This window comes from Gymnogyps californianus, chromosome 21, assembly GCF_018139145.2.
Source record: "Gymnogyps californianus isolate 813 chromosome 21, ASM1813914v2, whole genome shotgun sequence".
Lineage (NCBI taxonomy): Eukaryota > Metazoa > Chordata > Aves > Accipitriformes > Cathartidae > Gymnogyps > Gymnogyps californianus.
In genome coordinates, this window is record NC_059491.1 from 8,161,260 (window position 1) to 8,183,984 (window position 22,725).

The 22,725-nt window shown below is 62.2% G+C and overlaps 3 protein-coding genes across 7 annotated transcripts; 2 read left to right on the forward strand and 1 right to left on the reverse strand.

The window, feature by feature from the left end:
- Positions 1 to 932: 932 nt before the first annotated feature.
- LOC127024931 (chloride channel protein ClC-Kb-like) lies at positions 933 to 6,364 on the reverse strand. Its single transcript, XM_050909670.1, has 19 exons — positions 6,256 to 6,364; positions 6,032 to 6,160; positions 5,773 to 5,901; positions 5,552 to 5,691; positions 5,352 to 5,429; positions 5,141 to 5,219; positions 4,933 to 5,058; positions 4,714 to 4,798; positions 4,530 to 4,631; positions 3,489 to 3,573; positions 3,208 to 3,384; positions 3,015 to 3,084; positions 2,401 to 2,511; positions 2,089 to 2,302; positions 1,870 to 2,003; positions 1,701 to 1,792; positions 1,530 to 1,613; positions 1,288 to 1,374; positions 933 to 1,160 (listed from the first exon to the last, which is right to left on the reverse strand). Exons 1-19 carry the CDS (start codon positions 6,362 to 6,364, stop codon positions 1,122 to 1,124), a joined length of 2,070 nt encoding a protein of 689 aa, XP_050765627.1. The 3' UTR covers positions 933 to 1,121.
- Positions 6,365 to 6,945: 581 nt separating this feature from the next.
- On the forward strand, positions 6,946 to 8,378 carry HSPB7 (heat shock protein family B (small) member 7). 5 transcript variants are annotated; one of them, XM_050909437.1, is made up of 3 exons: positions 6,946 to 7,087; positions 7,300 to 7,445; positions 7,866 to 8,378. In XM_050909437.1, the coding sequence occupies exons 1-3, from the start codon at positions 6,961 to 6,963 to the stop codon at positions 8,049 to 8,051; spliced, it is 459 nt and encodes a 152-aa protein (XP_050765394.1). In that variant the 5' UTR covers positions 6,946 to 6,960; the 3' UTR covers positions 8,052 to 8,378. The 5 variants fall into 5 exon arrangements, with proteins under 5 accessions (XP_050765394.1, XP_050765396.1, XP_050765393.1 ...); XM_050909439.1 differs by having other exon boundaries at positions 7,300 to 7,430; XM_050909436.1 differs by having other exon boundaries at positions 7,312 to 7,445.
- A 1,863-nt stretch (positions 8,379 to 10,241) lies between these two features.
- ZBTB17 (zinc finger and BTB domain containing 17) lies at positions 10,242 to 21,211 on the forward strand. Its single transcript, XM_050909474.1, has 17 exons — positions 10,242 to 10,297; positions 11,701 to 11,799; positions 12,296 to 12,413; positions 14,694 to 14,900; positions 15,070 to 15,258; positions 15,532 to 15,696; positions 15,822 to 15,950; positions 16,409 to 16,647; positions 16,742 to 16,884; positions 17,356 to 17,656; positions 17,773 to 17,860; positions 18,422 to 18,538; positions 18,673 to 18,793; positions 18,943 to 19,073; positions 19,178 to 19,393; positions 20,617 to 20,706; positions 20,822 to 21,211. Exons 2-17 carry the CDS (start codon positions 11,794 to 11,796, stop codon positions 21,106 to 21,108), a joined length of 2,547 nt encoding a protein of 848 aa, XP_050765431.1. The 5' UTR covers positions 10,242 to 10,297; positions 11,701 to 11,793; the 3' UTR covers positions 21,109 to 21,211.
- The last annotated feature ends 1,514 nt before the right edge of the window (positions 21,212 to 22,725 follow it).

A 22,725-nucleotide genomic window follows, 5' to 3' on the forward strand; every position in this document is an offset into this window, starting at 1 on the left:
ATGGGTGCTGTGGTCCCCCTCCCTATGGTCCCATCGCCCCACTGAGAACCCTCTCCATGGGTGATATGGGTGCTGTGGTCCCATCACCCTACGAGCACCCTCACCCCACTGAGCACCCTCCATGGGTGCTGTGGTCCCCCTCCCCATGGTCCCATCGCCCCACTGAGAACCCTCTCCATGGGTGATATGGGTGCTGTGGTCCCATCACCCTACGAGCACCCTCACCCCACTGAGCACCCTCCATGGGTGCTGTGGTCCCCCTCCTCATGGTCCCCTCACCCCACCGAGCACCCTCCATGGGGCACATGGGTGCTGCAGCCCCTCCCTGCCTCCCAGCAACCTCACCCCCACCCCAGCACCCATCCCAGCACCCATCCCAGTGCCTCTCCCATCGCCTACTCCGCTTTTGGGGTGTCTCCTTGGTGCTGACCCCGCTTCACCTCTCCTCCGGCTGGGCCCGGGCATGCCCGCCTCACCCAACCTGCCCTGCCGTGCTTAATTACCCCGGCGGGCTTAATTACGTCTTCGTTAGCGTCCGCCGCACCCTCCGCTCCCCCCCCAAAACCACTGCGCCCCAGTTTTGGGGGGGTACCAAAGAGCTGGGGGGGGGGAGCTCAGACCCCCCCCATTTCCCCCAGGATCTTGGGGTCGCAAAACACCCGCCACTTTTATTAATTGCAATAATTAAGGATAATTATGCGCCAATAATTATAGGGGAGGTCCATGGCAGGGGGGGGTCGCAGAGACTGGGGCACTTCGGTGCATGTCCTGGGGCTGGGTGCAGTTTTGGGGTGATTTTGGGGGTTTTGAGTGCTGGTGTGGGGTATGGGGGGGGTGGGTGACCCCCCCCCCCCCCCCCCCCCCCCCCCCCCCCCCCCCCCCAAACTGAACCCTGTGGGGCGAGGAGGAGGAAGAAGAGGAAGCATTGATGGATTGCTGTATTTAATGCAAGAGCACGCTTTGCCGGAGAACCGGCCCCCCCCTACCCCCCAGCCCGGATGCCTGGGTTCCCCCCGGGGTGGGGTGGGGGGGACCCGCATCATCTGGGGGTGTCAGGACCCCCCCCCTCTTTCCATGGGTGACATCCCTGGGGAGGGGTCCCTTGCGGTCCCCAAAAGTCATCACTTGGGGTTGGCGAGCTCCTCGATGGCTCTCCGCAGCTGCAAGGGGACAGAGGAGGTGGGATGGGGGCTTGTCCCTTCCTTGTCGTCCCCCCCCCTCCTTGTCACCCTCTTGTGTCCCCCCCCCCCCTTGTCACCCCCTTTTCTGTCGTGTCCCCCCCCTCACCTCCACCCGGCTGACGGCTCCCACCAGCTCCCCGAAGCGGGTGACGAAGATGCGCTGCAGCTTCAGCAGCTCGAAGAGGTGATGGGCCTGGGGGAGGTGACAACGGGGACGTGTGGGGACAAAGCCAACCCCGCCACGTCCCCTCACCGTGACACAGAATTTGGGGGGGGGGGGGGCAGGGAGGGGGGGGTTTGGGGGCTCCCAGCCCCATCAGGACGTGTGTCCGGTCCCCCCCCCCAAACCTGGTGCAGGGAGATCCACGGCGAGAGCTGGAGCATGATGGGCTTGATGGCGCAGTTGTCCCCAAGCGTCCCCGCGGTGGCCAGCTTGGGGAAGGTGACGTGTTAATTTTTGGGTGGAAAAACAGCTTTTTTGGGTGCGGCAGGGTGCTCACACCCCCCCCCCCCATTTACCTTCTCTTCTGGGTGTGCCTGGGGATGCTTGTGGCTCTGGAGGAAGGTGACCAGCTGGGCTCTGCTGACAGTGCCCACCAGCGTGGGTGACCCTGGAAGAGGGGGACAAGGCCGGTGACGTCCCACCCTGGTCACGGTGACCCCCCCCCCTCGTACCCCCACATCCCACCTGCGCTCTCCACCACGGGGTATTCGGCATCAGCGGAGGCATCCAAGGCCACCAGCACCTCCTCGAAGCCATCGCCCTTGGCCAAGGCCACCACCCGGCGTTCCATGAACTCCTCCACCACCACTTGGTAGGAGCTGGTGAGCCATAAAACCCCCAAATTTCCATCATTTCACAGCAAATCACCCCAAAATATGGGTTTTCTTTGGGGGGGGCCCTTACGCCATGTGCCGGCTGCGGATGGGGGGTAGGTAGGGCAGCTTCTTGACGATGATGGTGCAGTCGTAGAAGGATGGTTGATGCTTTTGGGTGATGGCGTTGGCCACCAGCACGGCCAGGACGACGGGGAGGACGTGGCCCAGGTGACCGGTGACCTCGCACACCAGTAAAGCCGTGGAGATGGCGTGGGTCACTGAGCCCGAAAAGGCGGCCGCGCCTGTCGTGGAGAACCAGGGGGGGGGGGGGGGGCGGTCAGTGTATGGGTGGTGGGTGTCCCCCACCCATGGGTGTCCCCCCCTCTCCCCACCGACTCACCGGCCAGGGCGTAGCCGGCGGGGATGACGAGGCGCGGGTCCCCCTCCGAATGGAGACCGCGGGGGAAGAGCAGGGCCACCGTCTCCCCCAGCAAGCGCCCAATGGTGGCTCCTAAAATGGCGGAGGGCGAGGGGAAAGGTGGGGAGACCCCAGGAGACACCCCCCCACCCCCCCCAAATGGTGCAACTGGAGGTGACCACCCTCCTGCAGCCCCCCCTGGGGCTGGATGCAACCCCTGTACCCCCCCCCCCCCCAGACTGGTTGTACCCCCCCAGGGCTGGATGCAACCTCTGTACCCCCACCTCCAAGGGATGGATGGCACCCCAGTGTGCCCCCCCCCCCCCCAAGGGCTGGATCCCCCCTAAAGTGCTGGATGTCCCCCCCCCCCAGGGCTGGATGCAACCCTTGTCCCCCCCCCCCAAGGCTGGATGCCCTCCCTGTACCCCTCCCAAGGGTTGGATGCACCCCTAGGGTTGCCAGCCCCCCCTGTACATCACACCCCCCCCCCCCCCAAAAGTGCTGGCTGCCCCCCCAAGGCTGACTGCCCCCCCTGTCCCCCCCCCCCAGGGCTGGCTACCCCCCCTTGATCCAGGCCAGCAGACGCCCCGACTCACCGTAGATGAACATGGGCATGAAGTAGCCGGCGGGCAAGGGCAGGGTGGTGGCCAGGATCAGCATCCAGAACTGGGGGGGGGGTCAGAGCCCAGCCGAGGGGGTGGGAGGGGGGGGGGGAAGTGTCATCCCCATGGGGACACCATCTCAGGGCGGGGGGGACATAGAGGGACTGGGAGGGGGGGACACGGCTACCTTCATCAGCAGGAAGAAGGCCAAGGTGCCGAAGATGGTGGCGGAGGGATGGCACCACTCCTGCCAGAGCCCCCGAGGGTCCACGCCGGAGGGGTCGGCCACCGAGGAGGCGTTGGGGACCAGCGCGCCCCAAGTGCGGTTGTCGAAGAGGGAGGTGAGATACTCCTTCATGGTGAGCTGGAAGGACAGACAGACGGACATCCTGAGCACCCGTTGGGGATGTGTTGGGGTACCCTGGGGAGCCCCGTGCCCACCCACACACCCCCCCCCCCCCCACTCACCCTGGAAGCCATCAGCTGCCCCAGCCCGGGCGGGAAGGTGATGGAGGCGAGGAGCAGCACCACCAGCACCGTGTAGACGGGCTTGCTGGAGGGGGGGAGAGGCGGGGCTGGGGGGCGCAGGGACAGACGGACGGACGGGGTGCGTGGGGTAGACCCATGGATGCCCAGGGTGCATGGGGTGGACGCATATGGACGCCCAGGGTGCACGGGGTGGACACGGACGCCCAGGGTGCACGGGGTGGATGTGTAGGGTGCATAGAGCGGACACACGGACACGCAGGGTGCGTGGAGCGGACACACGGACAACCAAGGTGCATGGGTTGGACGCACGGACACTCGGGGTGCATGGGGCTGATGCACAGGGTGGACACACGGACACTGAGGGTGCATGGGGTGGACACACGGACACCCAGGGTGCATGGGGTGGATGTGTAGGGTGCATGGAGTGGACACACGGACACGCAGGGTGCATGGGTTGGACGCGCAGGGTGCATGGGTTGGACGCACGGACACTCAGGGTGCATGGCACGGATGCACGGACACGCAGGGTGCATGGGGCTGATGCACAGGGTGGACACATGGACACTCAGGGTGCATGGGGTGGACACACGGACACCCAGGGTGCATGGGGTGGATGTGTAGGGTGCATGGAGTGGACACACGGACACGCAGGGTGCATGGGCAGGGTGCATGGGTTGGACGTATGGACACTCAGGGTGCATGGCACGGATGCACGGACACGCAGGGTGCATGGGGCTGATGCACAGGGTGGACACACGGACACTGAGGGTGCATGGGGTGGACACACGGATGCCCAGGGTGCATGGGGTGGAGGTGCAGCGTGTGCAGGGTGCGGGGGGGACACACACGGATGCGCAGGGTAGACGTGCAGGCTGCACAGCACGGACGCACGGACGCGCAGGGTGCATGGGGGAACGTGCAGGCTGCATGGGGGGGGACACACGGACACGCAGGCTGCACGGCACGGACGCACGGACACACAGGGTGCAGGGCGCAGACAGACAGACGCCCGGTACGAACTCGGTGGCCAGCAGCTTGGCGGTGAGCCGGTTCTCCCTGACGGCCGCCAGCAGCCAGCGCTGGCAGAAGAGGTAGGCGCAGCCCACCAGCCCACAGACGGCCCTGCGGAGGAGAGGGCAGGCAGGGGTACAGGCAGGGGTACAGGCAGAGGTACAGGCAGGGGTACAGGCAGGGCCCTCCTTACCCCAAAATCGCAAAAAAGAAAGTCTCCAGGAGGTCGAAGGGGAAATCGATCTTGAGGTCGCTCTTAAAAACAGCGGCGATGGTTTCTGGGGAGGGGGGTAGAGGAATAAGTGCATGGTTTTGGGGGCTGGGCACCCCCCAAAAATGCTACAGGACCCCCCCCTCCCCCGGGGGGGTAAAGGGGAAGGGGGGGGGCCGCATCCTGCCCACCCTGCCTTGCCTTGCTCGCTGTTGAAGACGGCGAGGAGGCGAAACATGAAGGCGCCGCAGGTCGCGGCGAAAAAGCCCCGCCAGTAATCCCGCACGGCGAAGTGGGAGGACATCACCTCGATGCTGAAAAGCACCCCTGGAAAAATGGGGGGGGGAGGTGGGGAGCTTTAGGGGGGGGCTTTGGGGGTCCTCAGGGTGGGATGGGGGGGGGTCCTCACCGCTGATGGGTGCCCCGAAAACCGTGGCCACCCCGACGGCTTCCGCTGCCACCAGCATCTCATTCTGCTTGAACTTGTTCTGTGGGGAGAGGGGGGGTTAGCTATAACCCCAATTTTTTTTGGGGGGGGGTGTAAAATAAAATCCCCCCTGATTTTTAGGGGGGGGAAATGCCCCCCCCCCCTTAATTTTTTGGGGGGGCAGCATCCCCACCTCGTATTCCCTCATGACCGAGGTCCGCATCTTCCCCAAATACACCGCGACCATGGCGGAGAGGTGGACAAAGGGTCCCTGGGCGCCGAGGAGGGGGGGGACACGGTGCTGAGCGTCCCCGTGTCCCCCCCTACCACCACCCCGGCGCCAACCGAAACCACCGGCGATGCCGGGAACCGGGAAGGGGGGAGATCCCTCACCACTTTGCCGAGGAAAACGGTGCTGCCGCACGCCAGGGTGCAGGTCAACCCCACTACCTTGGCTCCGAAATTTTGGATGGCCAGGTAGTCCTCCAGCACCACGCCGGTCAGGATGGTCTTCAGCTCCGGAATGCCGGAGCCTGGAGAGGGGGTGAGTTATTGAAATTTTAGGGGTCCCCCCGTTACTGGGGGAGGGGGGGTTTGGGGTGAAGCCGGCTCACCTCCCGAGTACGGGGTGATGCTTTGGGAGAAACCAGTGGAGAAGGCCGCCAGCGCCGTGGGGTACATGGTCCACGAGAGGTACTTGAGCACCAAGATGTCACCGACCTCTTGGTAAAGCCACCGGTGGGCTGGAGAAGAAGCGCCGGGAGGGGAGATGTGCTCCCTCCCCCCCCCAAAAGACACACCCCCCCCCCCATTCTTGGTGAACCCCCAAACAGCGGGCGAAGCCCCCCCTCCCCGCGGGAGCCCCTCGTTTACCCTTGTAGAGCCTGGAGACGAGGAGGTCCATCACGAAGCTGATGGTGGCCATGAGGACCCCCAGGATGAAGAGGAAATACCAATCCTCCCCGACGCGGAAAAGCTGCCGCTTCACCCGCTCCAGGCACCCTGTGGGGGGGCGGGGGGGGGGGCAAGAGGGTGCTGACCCCCCTAAAAAACACCCTGCCACCCCCAAGGTCCCCCTCCTTGGGTGGGGGTCTCACCTCGGAGCCTCCTCCGGGCTTCGGGGCAGGGTCTCCAGCTCTGCTCCGACACCAGCACCCTCTCCTCCTCCTTCTCCTCCCGCAGCCCCCCGGGGACGGGGCGCTCCATCCCAGGGATGTTTTGGGGGACAGGCCCCCCCCCCCCCTTTTTTCAGCACCCCTCACCGGTCCTCCCACCTCGGCCTCCGCTGCCAGACTGAGTTTGCAAACGAGCTCATTAAAAACGACCTTGACGAAGCCAACGGACCCGCTCGGGCCGGAGCGAGCCGGGTTCCCCCCCCCCCGCCGCCTCCACCCCGCCACCTCCAAGCTCCCAATCCTCAAGTACATCCCAAGGCGGGGAGTATTTAATAAGTATTTTAATTAATTATCATTATTATTCCTTAATAATAGACAGGAACGCCGCTATCGCATTCCACGGCGTTGGGAAGCGGGGCGGGGGGGGGGGGGGGGGGAAGGAGAGGGGAAAAATTTCCACCGTCTCCGGCGCAAGACCTAAATTTAGCCCGTTTTACGAGAGGTCTGGCAGGCGGCCGGGAGCCTTAACGAGGCTTTAAAAAGCTCGTCAAGCCACCCCCCCCACCGCGAAATAACCGGCCTCGCTTCGCCTTCGCCGGGAGGAGGACGAGGAAGGGGGCTTCGCTCTTCCTCCCCGGCGGGAGCTGGGGGTCGGAGGTGGGGAGGGAAGCGGGGGGTAAGCGGTGGATGAACGTGAAATCCTCGGCCGCTTTCCGATCGGAGAGCAGCTTTCACCGGTCAGCGTCGCCCGCCGGCACCATGGAGCTTTTCGGGAGCTTCGTCCGGCCCCGCGGCGAGACTTTGGGGTTCCCAGGTGAGTTTGGGGGGGGGGGACGACACACGGGGGACGGACACCCTATTTTTAAGGCTGGGAGATGGGGTGAAGGGAGGGGGTCAGCAATGCCTCCCCCCCCCACGCCAGCACATTCCTGTCCCAGAGGGTTTGGGAAAGAGTCGGGAGCCGTGGGAGAGGCGTTTAGGGGAAGACCCCCACCGAAATGTGGTTGTGACCCCCCCCCACCCCTCCTTCTCCGGCAGCTCGACCCGGCAACACCGGCACGGTGAAGACCTTGGGCAACACCTATCAGTTCACGGTGGACGTCAGCGACTTCGCCCCCGAGGACATCATCGTCACCACCTCCAACAACCAGATCGAGGTGCACGCCGAGAAGGTGGGCGCTCCCTCCCTTCCCCGCTCACCCCCAAAGTCTGGGGGGAACCCCAAAATCCTCGAGCGGAGGACCCCCCCCCAACTCCCACCCAACTTCCTAGTGGCCCCGGCCATAACCCCAGTGGGGTTTAATTCACCATTTCCTCCACTTTTCGCCCCGTATTTTGCAGGAGTGAAGCCCACGAGACCCAACAAACTCGTGCCTCTCCTGGGGGGGTGGGAACCCAAAAAAAGCACCTTTGTCCCCCCCAGCTCCCACCCGCATCCCGCCCGTCCCCTCGGCGAGATAAATATTACCCCCACACACAAGGCGCGACCGCCAGCCTTACCCAAGGGCAGGGAACAAGACCCCCATCCCGCTTGCACCCCAAAATCGCCCTTTTTCACCCATTTTCTGGGTTGTTTTTTTTTTTCCCCCCAGCTGGCTGCGGACGGCACCGTCATGAACACCTTCACCCACAAATGCCAGCTGCCCGAAGACGTGGACCCCACGTCGGTGTCGTCCTCGCTGGGGGACGACGGCACGTTGACCATCCGGGCTCAGCGACAGCCCGCCAAGCACGCCGATCACGTCCAGCAAACCTTCCGGACTGAGATCAAGATCTGAGGGGTCGGGGTTCCCTTTTCCCTCCCTCTCTCGTTAATTATTTGGGTGATTTGGGAAGGAGGTGGGACGTGGGGGTAGGGGACGGGAACGCTTCCCCATGGAAGGGGAACCGAGGGGCCGACGCAGAGAAACGCATCTCGTCGCCCACCGGAGAAACTCCGGAGGGGAATCCCGGCTCCGGTGATATTTAGCCGGCGAGGGTTGATGGGGAAGATCCGGCATGCCAAGAGCCCCGCCGGGAGCGAGGAGCGAGGTTCCCTTCCCCGACCCTCCGCCGGAGCTTGTCTCTGTATATACAGCTTGTGATAAATTATTGACAACGCCTGACTCTCGCGTCCTCCGTTTTTTTAATGTTTTCTTGATGCTTTTCCCCCAAAAGGGCTGCGGGTTCAGCCCCGAGGAGCGTCTCGGTAAGGGGTACTGCGAGCGATTCCTCCTTCCCGACAAAAACGCGGGCGAGGAGCCGCCTTCGGCTCCCCTCCGGTGCCCGCGGCCCCGTTTATTTCCAGCCCGGGGTGACTCATTTCTTCCCCGTCGCTCTATTTCTGAGCCATTCCCTCAGCTGTTCGGCCGCCGGCCCACCTGGAAGGTCACCAAATCCTCCTCCTCCCCTCGCCCACCCGCACCCATCGCCCTCAGGGAAGCCCGGAGCAGCGGCATGAGCCGGGGACGATGGTCCCAGCCTGGCTGCCAAACTCAGGGGCTTCTTTTTGGGGGCCCAAACACTCCCCAAAATCCCCTCCGAGGGCCCGGCTCCATCACCTCGTGTGTACAAACAACAGCGAGGCGCCCGTTCGGGGCGAGCGGCTGTTTATAGCTACCGCACGCCGCCCGGCTCGTGTTGCTGCTCGAGCTTTGAGGTCAACTTGTCCCCGCTTGTCCCCTGACGGACTCGTGACTTGCATTAACACACCTGCGGCGTCGGGGACGCGCACAAACACAGGCGGCTCTTCCATCATCTCCTCGGGTGGTTTGTCTGTCGGCGCTGCCGGTCACTCAGGGGACTCCCTGCCACAGGACGCGGTGAGGAAAAACGTTTTAAAAACTTATTAAAAAAAGCTCTTAATGGCTATAAACCCCCCCCCCCAGCACAGCTTAGGGAATTGGAGCCACGGATTTGGGCAGCGGCGGCGATGCCCTGTCGTGGATCCTCTGCGATGGGACGTGTCTGCTCTGTCCCCAAAATGCCACCCTTGGGTGCCCAGGGCACCCCAGCACCCAGGAAGTCACCTGCCGCGGTCACAGATTGCCATCTAGTGGTGACAGACTGGTGGGTGGCCCTCGCCCACGAAGCTCCAGCGAAAGGAGGAATGAAAAAAAGCAATCCTTTCCTCCCCAAAGCCGGCTGGTTTTGCACGGGGGAAGATTTCCGAGCCAGGGAGCGGGCGAAGGGACAGCTCAGAGCCCCAAGTGCCCCAACAACCCCCCCCGCAGCAGCAGGGCCCCGCTATGGGCTCCTTTTTGGCAGGCAGGCCGGGAAATCCAGCCTTAGGAGGAAAAACAGGTTGATAGGAATAGGAATATTATTCTTTTGGGGCTGCCTGCTCTCCAGCCTGCTGCCTGCACCTGCCCAAACTCACTGGTACCTTGCAATACGTGCCAGTGAACGGCTGCCTGCCAAGCCACGCAGGGCTCCTGAGGCTACCTGGCCCTGCACGCCCGCCTGAGGGGCTTTGCCCGCGCAGAGGGCCCACCTCGGGCAACACCTACAGCTTTTGGCCCGTGCTGACCCACCGGGACCGCAGCGCTGGGCTGTGGAGACACCCGGCCGCCATCATGGCGGCTGCCCGACGCCTCGGCCTGCTCGCACGCCTGGGGGTGCGGGCAACCTTGGCGGGGGAACCAAAGCCCTCATGGGCATACAACGTGGCGGGAACAGGGCCCTTTTTGTCCCTCACGGAGCCGCAGGGCCAGCCCCGGGGCCAACCGGCCCCTCGCCGCTGCCCTGCCCTCCGCCCGCCATCGTCGCACCGTCATGGCGGCGCTCCCGAGGAGAAGGCGGGGGGGACGACGACACGCACACCAGAAGGCGGCGCCATGTGACCAGCCTCACCGCCCCATCTACGCATGCGCGGCCCCCCGCCCCGCGCCGGGCCGCGCATGCGCGGCGGCGCCGTCAGTGGGCGGAGGAGGGGGGCGACGCCGCTTCCGCCCGGCGCCAAGATGGCGGCGCCCTTTGTCTGGTCCGTGTCACGGTGAGCGCCGCGGGCGGCGATGTGAGGCCCCCGCCGGGCCCGGCATGGCAGGTAGCGGCGGCGGGGGGGGGGGAGGCGGCGAGGAGCCTGGGGAAGGGCTGGGAGGGGGCTGGAGGGCTTGGGAGAGGCGGGGGACGACACACGGGGGCTTGTGAGTGGAAGGGGGCTGCGGCCCAGCTCGCTGCCTGGGGGGTCCCCTCCAAAAAGGAGCCGTTTTGGGGGGCACCCCGGTGTGCTACCCACGGTTTTTTTGAGGGGAGGCTGTGGGGGGGGGTTCCCCCATCCCCTTAGCACCCCGGGGGGGGCGGGGGGGGGGGCTGTGGCAGTTCTTCCCCCCCCCCCAGATTTGCGCCCCCCACTCCGTGTGACACCCCCCCCTTCACCTCAGGCCGCTGCCGGGCCCTGCGCGGAGGCCTAGGGCGGCTGTCGTGAGGGGAATGAGGGGCTGCTGGTGCTTGCTGGGGTCCTCGCCAGCCCACCCTCACCAGGGTGTCAGGGGAGACGTATGTCCCCCCCCCACGGAGCCGTGGGGTGATTTGGGGCGAGGTCAGGAGCAGAGCCCTGTCCCCCCACGCGTGGGGCAGCCGCCATCCCCTCAGCACACAGCGGGACGTCTGCGGGGGACGCAGCTCCGACAACCAACGCCACGCAAGACACGTCCCCTGACGCCACACGAGCTGTCTACCTGCACGTCAAGGACGCGGCCAGCAGAAGAGCGGAGAACGCTTCGAAGCGTCATGCAGCAGCTCAAGGGGAAAAAAAGGGTTTTTCTCATCTTCTGGCGTCTTTTTTGGCGTGGTGACGGCCCATCCTGGCTGTACGGGCCCTCTGCGGGCGTCGCTTTTCGGGCACGGATGACGCGTTTCGTGGACAAGCCGCGTTTCCTTAATTGCATTTCTGCATCGACGCTTCTGCCGAAATTTCGGAGATCGGGCGGCGTTCCAAAAGCAGGTTCTTTGCGAGAAGGTGAAGGTTTTGTAGTTCATCGGGTGGTTTTCACGGCAGAGCTCGAGGTCCGGCGATGTCTCAGCGGCCCCGCTGGCTCCCTGCCTGCTGCAGCCCAGGGCTCTGGTTACCTGCGGGCAGCCCTGCCTGCACGGCCACGTCAGGAGCGGCGCGAGCGTATCCGTGGGCCCGAAAACTAAATAACCGAGGGCTCTGCGGGGTGTCTGTTTGCTGGGGGGGATCCAAAGTGTCTCTGCTCGTCTCTCTCCTCGTGTCTTTCTCCTTTTAGTTCCTTTTCACCACGTTTTTTTCCTGCCTCTCATCGCTCGTGATTATTTTTCCCCCTTCCTCACAGCTGAATGCGAGCTCGCCTTCCGGTTACGCTGCTGACCACAAACTCCAGAGCCCTTCTCTGTTTCATAATTTTTCTTCTTAGCACATCTGTACCTTGAATGCTCCGGTCAGATCAGCTCTTAACTTTGTGTTTTTTTTAACTGAAAATGTTGCAGAATCAGTTACTGGAAATGAGGACAGACCCCTCTTCGCAGAGACTGAAAGGATTAGGGCTGCTTTGTTCCCCGAGCTGACACACAAGAAGGGAGATGACGGTAGGCAGAAAGTAAACCCCCTCTTCTTTTTTATCTTCTCAGCGTAAGAATGGATGGCTGGATGGTGCCAGCATTGAAAGGCAACGTTTAAACCACTATTTTTTTCCAATTTATTGAGGTTTTGGGGTTTTTTTTTTTTAATAGGTAGACGCTCGGGTGGCAGGTACGGGGAGAGGTTAACGTCGTTAATAAGCGAGAGAGCTTAATGGAGCTCGTGTGGGAAGCTCCTCGGGACTGTAGCTGCTGTATTTATCTCTGCGAGCGCGTGCGGCAGGCGTGGGTGTTCTCATAACAGAGCTTTTCCGTGATGAATCGGGTAATGAGAGACTCGACAGCCACGTTGGGGAGAGGACGGGAGGGGAAACGGCGCTCGCGTGCCTCCGACAAGGTGAAATCGGGGGGGTGCCCGGTCCTGGGTCGGTGACGTCGGACCTTGGTGCCTTCGACACGTGAGGTTTGGGTTTTAAAATGGAGCTTTTCATCCCGTTTCTCCCAGGATGGCTGCGTCGAGACTGACTTGAGCACCGGGAAGGGGGAAAACTCTGGAGGAGAGCCACAACCGTCTCATCCGCAGCCTCGGTCCTCCGGATATCTCCGCTCCTCGCAGCGCAGGGGTGAGTTCAGGCACCGATATCCTGGCTTACCTTTGTTTTTGAGGCGAGGAGCTCTGACACGCGTCCTCGGACAGCGCCGCTGCCTTAAACAGCCGACAGCCATCGCTTTGTGCTGACAGGAGCGAATTTATTCAGCGGTCGGGCGGACCAGCAATGCCTGATTTGGCATTTGCCCTCCCTGGATCCATCCCCGGATCTATCCCCATTTCGGCACATCCCGTTCGGTCGGGGAAGGAGACCGATCTCTGTACCGGAGCCGCGAACTGGCCCTGCCGAGTGGTGGCAAGGAACCAGAGTGACGTTTCGGGTGCACCGTGGTCTTTTTTGATCCGGATATTTGGGATTTTTAAGGCTTGGAGTCAGGGGATTTTAGTGTACAAAGGCGATCTCAGCTGCTGGGGGACATTGGGTGCTGGGTTCGGGCGCGAGGGCGATACGCAGCTCGTCCCAACCTCTGCCCCGCCGCGCTCCCGTGCTCCGACGAAGCTGGAACGTGACGTTACGGAGCAGACTGCAGAAAAGATGGAGTTTTTCGGGAGGAGTTGAGTTTCTTGGGATTTTGCTTCCTTCGCAAAGCTCGGGCGCGAAGCTGAGGCGAGTCTAATCGGGGAGCGATAAAAATCATCATTCAGATGCAAAGTGCCTCCTACAAATTACCGAAAATAGCCGTTTAGTGCATCAAACCGTCGTGATTTCTCAGGTCCTGCTGCGCAGAGCTTTCCGAGCACAGGAGGCAGCGTTGTTTGTCCTGCTGGGAAAATCCTCCCCTTTTTTTCCAGAGCTTCTTTTGCAAACCTTACAGGGTCATACGTATGCGGGGGTTTAGACAGATTTTGACACAAATACTGATTTTTCTGGCTCTCGAGGGATGTCTTTTGGGACAGGCTGTGGCTGTTTGGTTAAAAAGTACCCCGTGTTTTGGAGAGCTGGGGGAAAGTCGTGGCGGTGAGCTAATTGCAAAGACAAACGGCGTCTTTTGGGAGTGAAACTTTCTCTCTCCGTGCGTGATCCGGTGCTGTCGGAGGTGTCTGGGCTTCTCATCCCCACCGGGAATGATTTCGGAAGCCAACTCGATCCTTGGGCGGAAGATCTTTCACCGAGCGCGTTGCCAGCACCCGCAGTGGACAGGAGGAGGCTCCCTCTGCCCGCGGTGCTCGCCTGCTGCGCGCTCGTGCACGACCGAACGGATCCGGAGGAAGGGACGCGCTCGCGGCTGCGTGGAAGCGACCTGGCTTTCTGGATCCAAACTTGTCGCCTTTCCCCGACCTGAGACTCCCCATGCTGTTTTTAAGAGCTGATCAAGTGGAAAAGCAACTGCTACGGGCTGGAAAACTTCAGAGAGACACCGAGCATCGACTTCGCATCGAAACCAAGAGCGTTTCCCTGGCCGTAACCTTGCTTCTTCCAGCATCCAGAGCTTTAGGGACTTCCTGGCCTGGCAGGTTGAATAATAACTGTGGATAGTCCCCGTTTTCTTTCTCCTCCCTCCTTGCTCATCGCTTGCCCAGCGAGCGATGAAACGATCCCTTCAGCCTGCTCAGGAATCGTTTTTGGAAAACGAAGCCGAGTGAAAACCCTTCGCTCTCTACCCTGCACCCTGCAGGTGCAGCCCAGGAGAAAACCCAACGCCTGGCAGCAGATCGAGCTCGCGGGGCCCCTCAACCTTCGCCGACGAGGATCTCGCTGAAAAATGGGCTTTCGCGGCGTTTCCAGGAGTTTGCGGCGTTCCTCAGCCGAAGTCGTGCTTCGAGCAGGGAGAACTCCCTCCAAACACGCAATAAAAAAAAACCCAAAAAGCTGTCGGTCTCACGACGCGAGCGCCTAAAACGAGCAGGAGCGCGAAGGTTTCGGTGAACGCTTTCCGCGCCGCGCCCTCGGTGGGAGCGGTGGCACCGCCTGCTCACCGAAGGGACGACGGCGCTCGTGTTTGCGGAGGCGACGGGGTTCCTCCTCGCGGCTCGGACCGGTTGAAGAGCAATAAATGTATTTTAAATGCCGTTAGGATGGCCAAAAATATATATTGAGTGTTCAATCAGCGCTCTCTCGAGCCCCGTGTTGGCATTGCGGCTGTTACGGGAGAGGTTTTGGGGTTGCGTTTGGTGGGGGAGGCAGGCGGCTGTAGCGAGGAGCTGAAATTAGGCTTTTTGGGCCACGTTTTTTTAAGATCCCTGGCTTTATGATCTGTCCTGTTTCGTAGCCCTTTCCGACGCGGCGTCAGGGTTTCGGCACCCGCCTCACCCCCCCTGCTTCCCGGGCTTTTTTTTTTTTTTCTCCCCGCAGCCATGGATTTCCCCCAGCACAGCAAACAAGTCCTGGAACAGCTAAACCAGCAGCGGCAGCTGGGTTTGCTGTGCGACTGTACCTTCGTGGTGGACGGCATCGACTTCAAGGCCCACAAAGCCGTGCTGGCCGCCTGCAGCGAGTATTTCAGGATGCTTTTCGTCGACCAGAAGGACGTGGTGCACCTCGACATCAGCAACGCGGCAGGTAGGCAGAGACTTGTCCGATAGCCCTCCGAGCCGCTTAAACGAAGCGGTTTGGTGCCCGGGGTTTGAGGGAAGCTCTTCAGCCCGTTAATTTCGTGCACTTTGAGCTTTTGAAAATTGCACGGCCGAGAGGTGAGAGCTCACCTGTGGTCGTGTCGCCTCCCTTGCAGGCCTGGGTCAGGTTTTGGAGTTCATGTACACGGCTAAGCTAAGCTTAAACCCCGACAACGTGGAAGACGTGCTGGCCGTGGCGGGTTTCCTCCAGATGCAGGAGATCGTCAGCGCTTGCAACGCTCTCAAGTCCCTCGCCGTGCCGGCGGAAAGCCCCGCCGAGAGCCAGCGGCCCCCCGCCGAGATCGGTACGTAGCCTCCTCGCTTTCCCTCATCCGAGGAGACTCAAAAATTACCCCACAAAGCAGCCACGCTCTCCGGCCACCGTCCGAACCCGCGTCCTGGGTATATCTGGTGCGCACGGATGTCTGGATGGGCTTTGATCCCCTTGTGTGGCACCAGCAGTTGAAGAACCGATGTTTCCTTCGAGCTTTATGAGATTTGGGAATCCTTCTAGCAGCCGTCGGGGTGCCCCTTGCGCGGGCAGCAAAACCTGAAGCGCTTTACCTCTCCCCTCGCAGGGGCCGACAACGTGACCGTCGAGGACAAGACGGCGGTGGCCGAAGCGCTGGGTGATCTTGACCAAATAAAACCAGTTCCTCCCGACCCGGAGGAGAAGGAAGAGATGCCGGCGGCCGCAACAGCGCGGCCCGAGGCGCAGACAGAGCAGCTGGGTGGCCGAGAAGGTGAGCCACCAAGGGCTGACACCCAAAATCCCGCTGTCACCCCCCCCCCTCCAACACACCCTGTCCCTGCTACGTGGAGCCTGCCTGTCTCCTTGAGCGCGCCCAAGACGCTCCGTTGTTTATAGGAGCGGATGCTGCCATCCCAGAGGGCCCCAACGCCGAATTTCCCGACCGCCCGCAGCCGGCGGCGAGCGTGGTCGGCAGCGGCAGCCCCGCGGCGAAGGGCAACGTCTCGCAGGGCGCCGAAACGGGAGGTGCGTTCGTGAGCGAGGGCGGCGGCGAGGGCTTTGCTGTCTGCCCGTTCCCTTCGGCGGGGCTGAAACGAAGCTGGGCGAGGGTTGAACCCTTGTTTTCTGTGCAATTAATTTTGTTAGCGTGAGTTTTGCTGCGCCGACGCTGTCTCCTGCGAGTCGCAGAGCCCACGGGAGCAGTTTTCCACGGGGCAGAGCTAGGAAAAGTTGGGAAATGCTCCTCTGTCTGCGCAGGCTTTTGAATTTTAGGGCTGATATAACCTGTAAATCCAAACTGACTCCAGGCAGAGGTCTCGGCACTTGCGTCGTGCGATGGAGTACCGGGATTTCCCCGAGTACAGTAGGGCGGGTTTAATCCCCGTCACCTTAAACCCAGGCTTAGAGTTAGGAACTACAGGTGGGTTTTGCGTCTCTGATGCTGCTCCCAATCTTTAGCGTCCCCATTTTCTAACTGCCTACAGAGACGGAGCTAGAAGGGAAGGAGGAAGAGGGGGAGATGACGGCAGAGGAGGAAGAAGAGGCTAAAATCCCTGAGGAAGAGCAGCCCCGGTTAGAAAACGGAGAAAACGCCGAAGATAACGAATCGGGGAGCACCGACTCCGGGCAGGAAAACTCGGGCGAAACCCGTCTGCTGCGTTCGGGTACTTACAGCGACAGGACGGAGTCGAAAGCCTACGGCTCCGTCACGCACAAGTGCGAGGTGAGGCCGGCCGCGGCCCCGAACGAGGTCTCCGGTCCCTCGGGGACGCCGGCTGTCACCGGCCGCGCCTGCGCCTGTCTCTCTCCGTCCCTAGGACTGCGGGAAGGAGTTCACCCATACCGGGAACTTCAAGCGGCACATCCGTATCCACACCGGCGAGAAACCTTTCTCCTGCAGGGAGTGTAACAAAGCCTTCTCCGACCCGGCTGCCTGCAAAGCCCACGAGAAGACGCACAGGTACGGCAACGCCGGGGACCGAGAGGTGCCACCGGGCCGAGCTGGGTGGCGAAAAGCTTGTGCCGATGCCGGCGGCTGGCCGAGGGCGTAAGGGTTCGAGCGGGAGGCCGGTACAGCAGCCAACGCCGCTCTGCCTCTCGCACCGGTCCGGAGGGGTCGGCGCCGCAGGGTTGGAGACTCCCAGCAGCTCGTTCGGACGGCGCCAGCCGCGGAAAGACGCCGGCGGCACCTAAAAAACCCGCGGCTTTTGCCGCAAAAGAGCAAATCCTGGCGAAATCCGTCGGCGTGTTGGGGTGGTCCGGGAGGAGATCTCCTCTTTCTGCCCCCGTCTTTCCCTTTTGCATCGCTTCAAGACATCCTGTGGGATCCGGACGGGTCTAGCTGGGGTGGCGGAGCTTGGATCGGGGCGGTGAGAGCTCGGCGTGCCGGTTCTTCCCCCGCCCGGGCGTGACGGCCCCGTTTCCTCCTCAGCCCTTTGAAGCCCTACGGCTGCGAGGAGTGCGGGAAGAGCTACCGCCTCATCAGCCTGCTGAACCTCCACAAGAAACGGCACACGGGGGAGGCCAAATACCGCTGCGACGACTGCGGCAAGCTCTTCACCACCTCCGGCAACCTCAAACGGCACCAGCTGGTTCACAGCGGGGAGAAACCGTACCAGTGCGACTACTGCGGGCGCTCCTTCTCCGATCCCACCTCTAAAATGCGGCACCTGGAGACCCACGACACCGACAAGGAACACAAGTGTCCCCACTGCGATAAGAAATTCAACCAGGTGAGTTGGGTGGGAGAAAGAACCGGACCCGCGGCGGTTCGGATCCCTCCGGAGGGAGATGGCGGGGGGGACGGACACACGGACACGACTCTCTGCATCCTTCTGTCTGTCCTCAGGTGGGGAACTTGAAAGCTCACTTGAAGATTCACATCGCCGACGGGCCCCTGAAGTGTCGGGAGTGCGGCAAACAGTTCACCACTTCAGGTAGCACGGGGTTGGTAGGTGGTGAGATCCGAGCGACGGAGGTTTGGCTGGGCCGGGGGAGGCCGCAGGGATCGCTCCGTGAGGGGATCCGAGCCGGAGGAAGGATTTCATCCTGGGCACGGGAGGGTTTTTAAACCTCTTTTAACTGGGGTGCCACGGTTGCGGTGCATAAATTTCTCCCCTCTCTGCGGGATCGGGCTGGCGTTCCCCATGGGATCGCGCCCCGGGGATGCTCCTGGAAGGAGCCTTTGATCCAACTTTCGGGGATGGGGATGTCTCCTCCCGGCTCCCGAAATGGCTGCAGAGCCGGAGGGGTCCAGCCGAGCCCGACGGAGTCTCTCCATCCCCTCAAAAATCGGGCGATTGTTCTGGCACTGTCCCCGCCACCATGTTATCTCCTCATCCTCGGCTCCGGGGATCGGCGATGCGGCGCTCCTGCTTGATCCCCGCTCCGTAAATAGCGACGGGCTTTCCCGAGGGAGCTACCGGGGTTCTGGGAAGGATGGAGGGAAGGTGCCCGACGTCCCCGTGCTCCCTGACTGAGCCTCCTCTCCTCTTCAGGCAACCTGAAACGGCACCTCCGCATCCACAGCGGGGAGAAACCCTACGTCTGCGTCCACTGCCAGCGCCAATTCGCCGATCCCGGGGCTCTGCAGCGACACGTCCGCATCCACACCGGTAGGGACACTGCTCTGCCACATCCCCCCACCTCTGATTTCCCCAAGGAATTTTGGGGGGAGCCTACCCCCTCCCCATCCCCTGAGTTTCTTGATCCCTACGCCCTTTTTTTTTTTTTTCCCCCCCCTCTCCAGGAGAGAAGCCGTGCCAGTGCTTGATCTGCGGGAAAGCCTTCACCCAAGCCAGCTCCCTCATTGCCCACGTGCGTCAGCACACGGGGGAGAAGCCCTACGTTTGCGAACGCTGCGGCAAGAGGTGAGGGTCCAACCCTGTGAATTTTGGGCTGGGGGCACCTCCGTTTACCCTTCACGGCCGGGTGCCGGAACGGCACCCGGCCGTGAAGGGTAAACGGAGGTGCCAAGGTGTTGGGGGACAGAAATCGTGATTAAAACCGCTCTCTCCAGGTTCGTGCAATCGAGCCAATTGGCCAACCACATCCGTCACCACGATAATATCCGACCCCACAAATGCACCGTCTGCAACAAAGCCTTCGTCAACGTGGGCGATCTTTCCAAACACATCATTATCCATACCGGTGAGTAGCGCCGGGGCTTCCTCGACGGCCCGAAAGCTTTTTAACAACACCCTCCCTCTCCCCTAAATCTTCAACCGCCTTCAAATTCCTCATCTCATCCCAAGGGGAGAAGCCGTTTCTGTGCGATAAGTGCGGCCGAGGCTTCAACCGGGTGGACAACCTGCGTTCTCACGTGAAGACGGTGCATCAGGGCAAGGCCGGCATCAAAATCCTCGAGCCGGAGGAAGGCGACGAGGTCAACATCGTCACCGTGGCTTCCGATGACATGGTGACGCTGGCCACTGAGGCGCTGGCTGCCACCGCCGTCACCCAGCTCACAGGTGAGTTGGGGGGGGGTGTCCCAGGAGCTGTCCCAAAAGGGGGGGTTTATCCACGGGGTGCAGCTTGGGGGTCCCAGAGCCATCCCAGAAGGGAGGTTTATCCACAGGGTGCAGCTTGGGGGTCCCAGGAGCTGTCCCAAAAGCGAGGCCTATCCAGAGGGTGCTGCTTGGGGGTCCCAGAGCCATCCCAAAAGAGAGGTTTATGCACAGGGTGCAGCTTGGGTGTCCTAGAGCCATTCCCAGAAGGGAGGTTTATCCATAGGGTGCAACCTGGGGGTCCCAGAGCCATCCCAAAAGGGAAGTTTGTCCACGGGGTGCATCCTGGGGGTCCCAGGAGCCGTCCCAAAATCGAGATTTATCCATGGAGTGCAGCTTGGGGGTCCCGAGAGCTGTCCCAGAAGGGAGGTTTATCCACGGGGTGCAGCTTGGGGGTCCCAGGAGCCATCCCAAAATCGGGATTTATCCATGGGGTGCAGCTTAGGGGTCCCAAGAGCTGTCCCAAGAGGGAGGTTTATCCAGAGGGTGCAGCTTGGGGGTCCTAGAGCCATTCCCAAAAGGGAGGTTTATCCATAGGGTGCAGCCTGGGGGTCCCAGAGCCATCCCAGAAGGGAAGTTTGTCCATGGGGTGCAGCTTGGGGGTCCCAGGAGCTGTCCCAAAATCGAGATTTATCCATGGGGTGCAGCTTGGGGGTCCCAGAGCTGTCCCAAAAGCGAGGCTTATCCATAGGGTGCAGCTTGGGGGTCCTAGAGCCGTCCCAGAAGGGAAGTTTATCCACGGGGTGCAGCTTGGGGGTTCCAGGAGCCGTCCCAAAATCGAGATTTATCCATGGGGTGCAGCTTAGGCGTCCCAAGAGCTGTCCCAAAAGCGAGGCTTATCCACAGGGTGCAGCCTGGGGGTCCCAGAGCCATCCCAGAAGGGAGGTTTATCCACGGGGTGCAGCTTGGGGGTCCCAGGAGCCATCCCAGAAGGGAGGTTTATCTATGGGGTGCAACTTGGGGGTCCCAGAGCCATCCCAAAGGAGCTCGGAGCCTTATCCCATGGGCTGCAGCGCCCTTTGCCGTGGCCTGAGGCTGGGAAAAGTCACAGCCCGGCTGCAGCCTCCTCCCAAACACCGCGACGGGCACAATCCAGCATCCTCCTCCAGCCGGGATCTCCCCCCCACCCCCCAACATCTCCTCGCCCCCCCCCTCACCCTCGCCTCCCCCTCCTCTCCCCCCCGCAGTGGTCCCCGTAGCGGCCGCGGTGACGGCGGACGAAACCGAAGCACTTAAAGCCGAGATCACCAAAGCGGTGAAGCAAGTGCAAGAAGCAGGTGAGAAGGAGACGGGGGGAAGGCGGCGGCGGTGGTGGTGGTGGTGGGGGGGGGGTCAGCCGGTTCCTGCCCCCACCCCACCCCAGGGTCCCCCTCCCCACCTTTTCCCTTGCAGATCCCAACACCCAGATCCTTTACGCCTGCGATTCCTGCGGGGAAAAATTCCTGGATGCCACCAGCCTGGCTCAACACGTCCGTATCCACACCGCCCAAGCCCTCGTCATGTTCCAGGCCGACACGGACTTTTACCAGCAATACGGAACCGCCGCCGCTTGGCAAACGGAGCAGGTCATTCCCGCCGGAGAACTGCTTTTCCGAACTCGCGACGGCCCCCCCGAACCCTCAGCCATTCCCTTGGCCCCTACCCCGACAACCGGGGAAGGTCAACCCCCCTCCGAGTGACTCCCCCTCGCCTTTATTTAAAAAGACAGCTGCTTGGAAATGGTGTAAAAAAACAAACAAACAAAAAAAAAGTGTATTTCTGGAAGGAGAGAGATGGAATAAATTGCAATATTTTCTAACGGCTGATGCTCGGGGCGGGAGGGGGGGGAATGATGACACGGCAGGCAGGGTGTAGTCGTGTCCCCCCCCCGATGATGGGGGAAGGAGGGGGTCCCACAAAGCTGCAGCCCAGCGGCGGTTACCGAAATACTCGTTTAATTACTAACGAGGGCACGCTCCATTAAAAATGGGGATAATTTAAAGGATAAAGGTAAAAAAAGGCGGTTTAGGGTTTGCACCGCACCCCCCCCCGCCTCTAACCATGTGGGGTTAGAGGGGAGACCCGCACCCCCCTCCCCTGTGCCGAGGGCGAGCGGGGCTGGAGGCGGAGGGCTCGTTTTGGGTTAAAAAAGGGATAAAAAGGTGCTGCTGGCACCGCAGGATCAGGTCAAGGGGTGCTGGGAGCTCGGCCCTGTCCTGCCCAGCCCCAGGGGACCCCCAGGCCTCGCTGTCATGGTGTGGGGGGGGTCCCAGGATGTGCACCCGTCCGTGTGTCTGTCCCCATCCCTGTTACCCCAGCTGGGTGCTGGGGGGGTTTGGGGGCTTGGGGGGGGGCAGTGCTGGGGCTGAAGGGGCTGCGCCTCCCCCAACACGAGGGGGGGACACGGGGGGACCCGACCAGGGTGCGGGGGCCGGGCTGAGGGGCCCCGGGGGGCTCCGCAGGGGGAAGGGGCCGGATCCAGGCTCTTTTTGGGGCGCCCCGGGGCAGGACAAGGGGGACAACTGGTCCATGTGTCCGGCTGGGTGGGTGACCGTCTGTGTGTCCGTCTGTCCGTGCATCCGTCCCCATCCCCTTTCCCCCACCCAGGGAGCTGGGTGGGGGCGGGTCTGAGGCTCGGGGTGGGAGGCAGCATTGCGGTCGTGCGTCCAGCCGGACACACAGACACTTGCCCATCCACCTGGACAGACGGACAGTTGCACGTCGAGACAGAGGGACTGTTGTAAGTCCAGCCGGACACACGGACATTTGCATGTACGGCCAGACACACGGACGAGTGCATGGATGGTTGCGACAGTTGCAGGGTCATCCAGACACACGGACGGCTGTACGTCCAGCCGGACACACGGACAGTGGCAGATGCAGCCGGACACACGGACGGTTGCACGTCCAGCTGGACTCACAGATAGTTGCGCGTCCAGACAGACAGACAGTTGTACGTGCAGCCGGACACATGGACCATTGTATGTACAGCTGGACACTTGTACATCCACTTGTACAACCCCCTCCAGCGTGGGCAGGGGGACGGACACACGGACAGGGCACAGACACACGGATGCTGGGGGGGGGGGTCTGCTCCTGCCCACGAGTGGGGGTGGGGGAGGGGTGTGCGGGGGGCGGGGCAGGGGCGGGGCAGGGGTGTGAGGGGGGTGGGGCGGGGGTGTGAAATTGCTGGTTTTTGGAGCGGGGCCTTTGGGGCAAAAAGTCCATTTTTAGGGCATTTATGTGAGAGGGTGGAGACATGTGTCTGGCTGGGCGGGCGTCTGTCCGGCTGGACGTACACATGTCCGCGTGTCCGG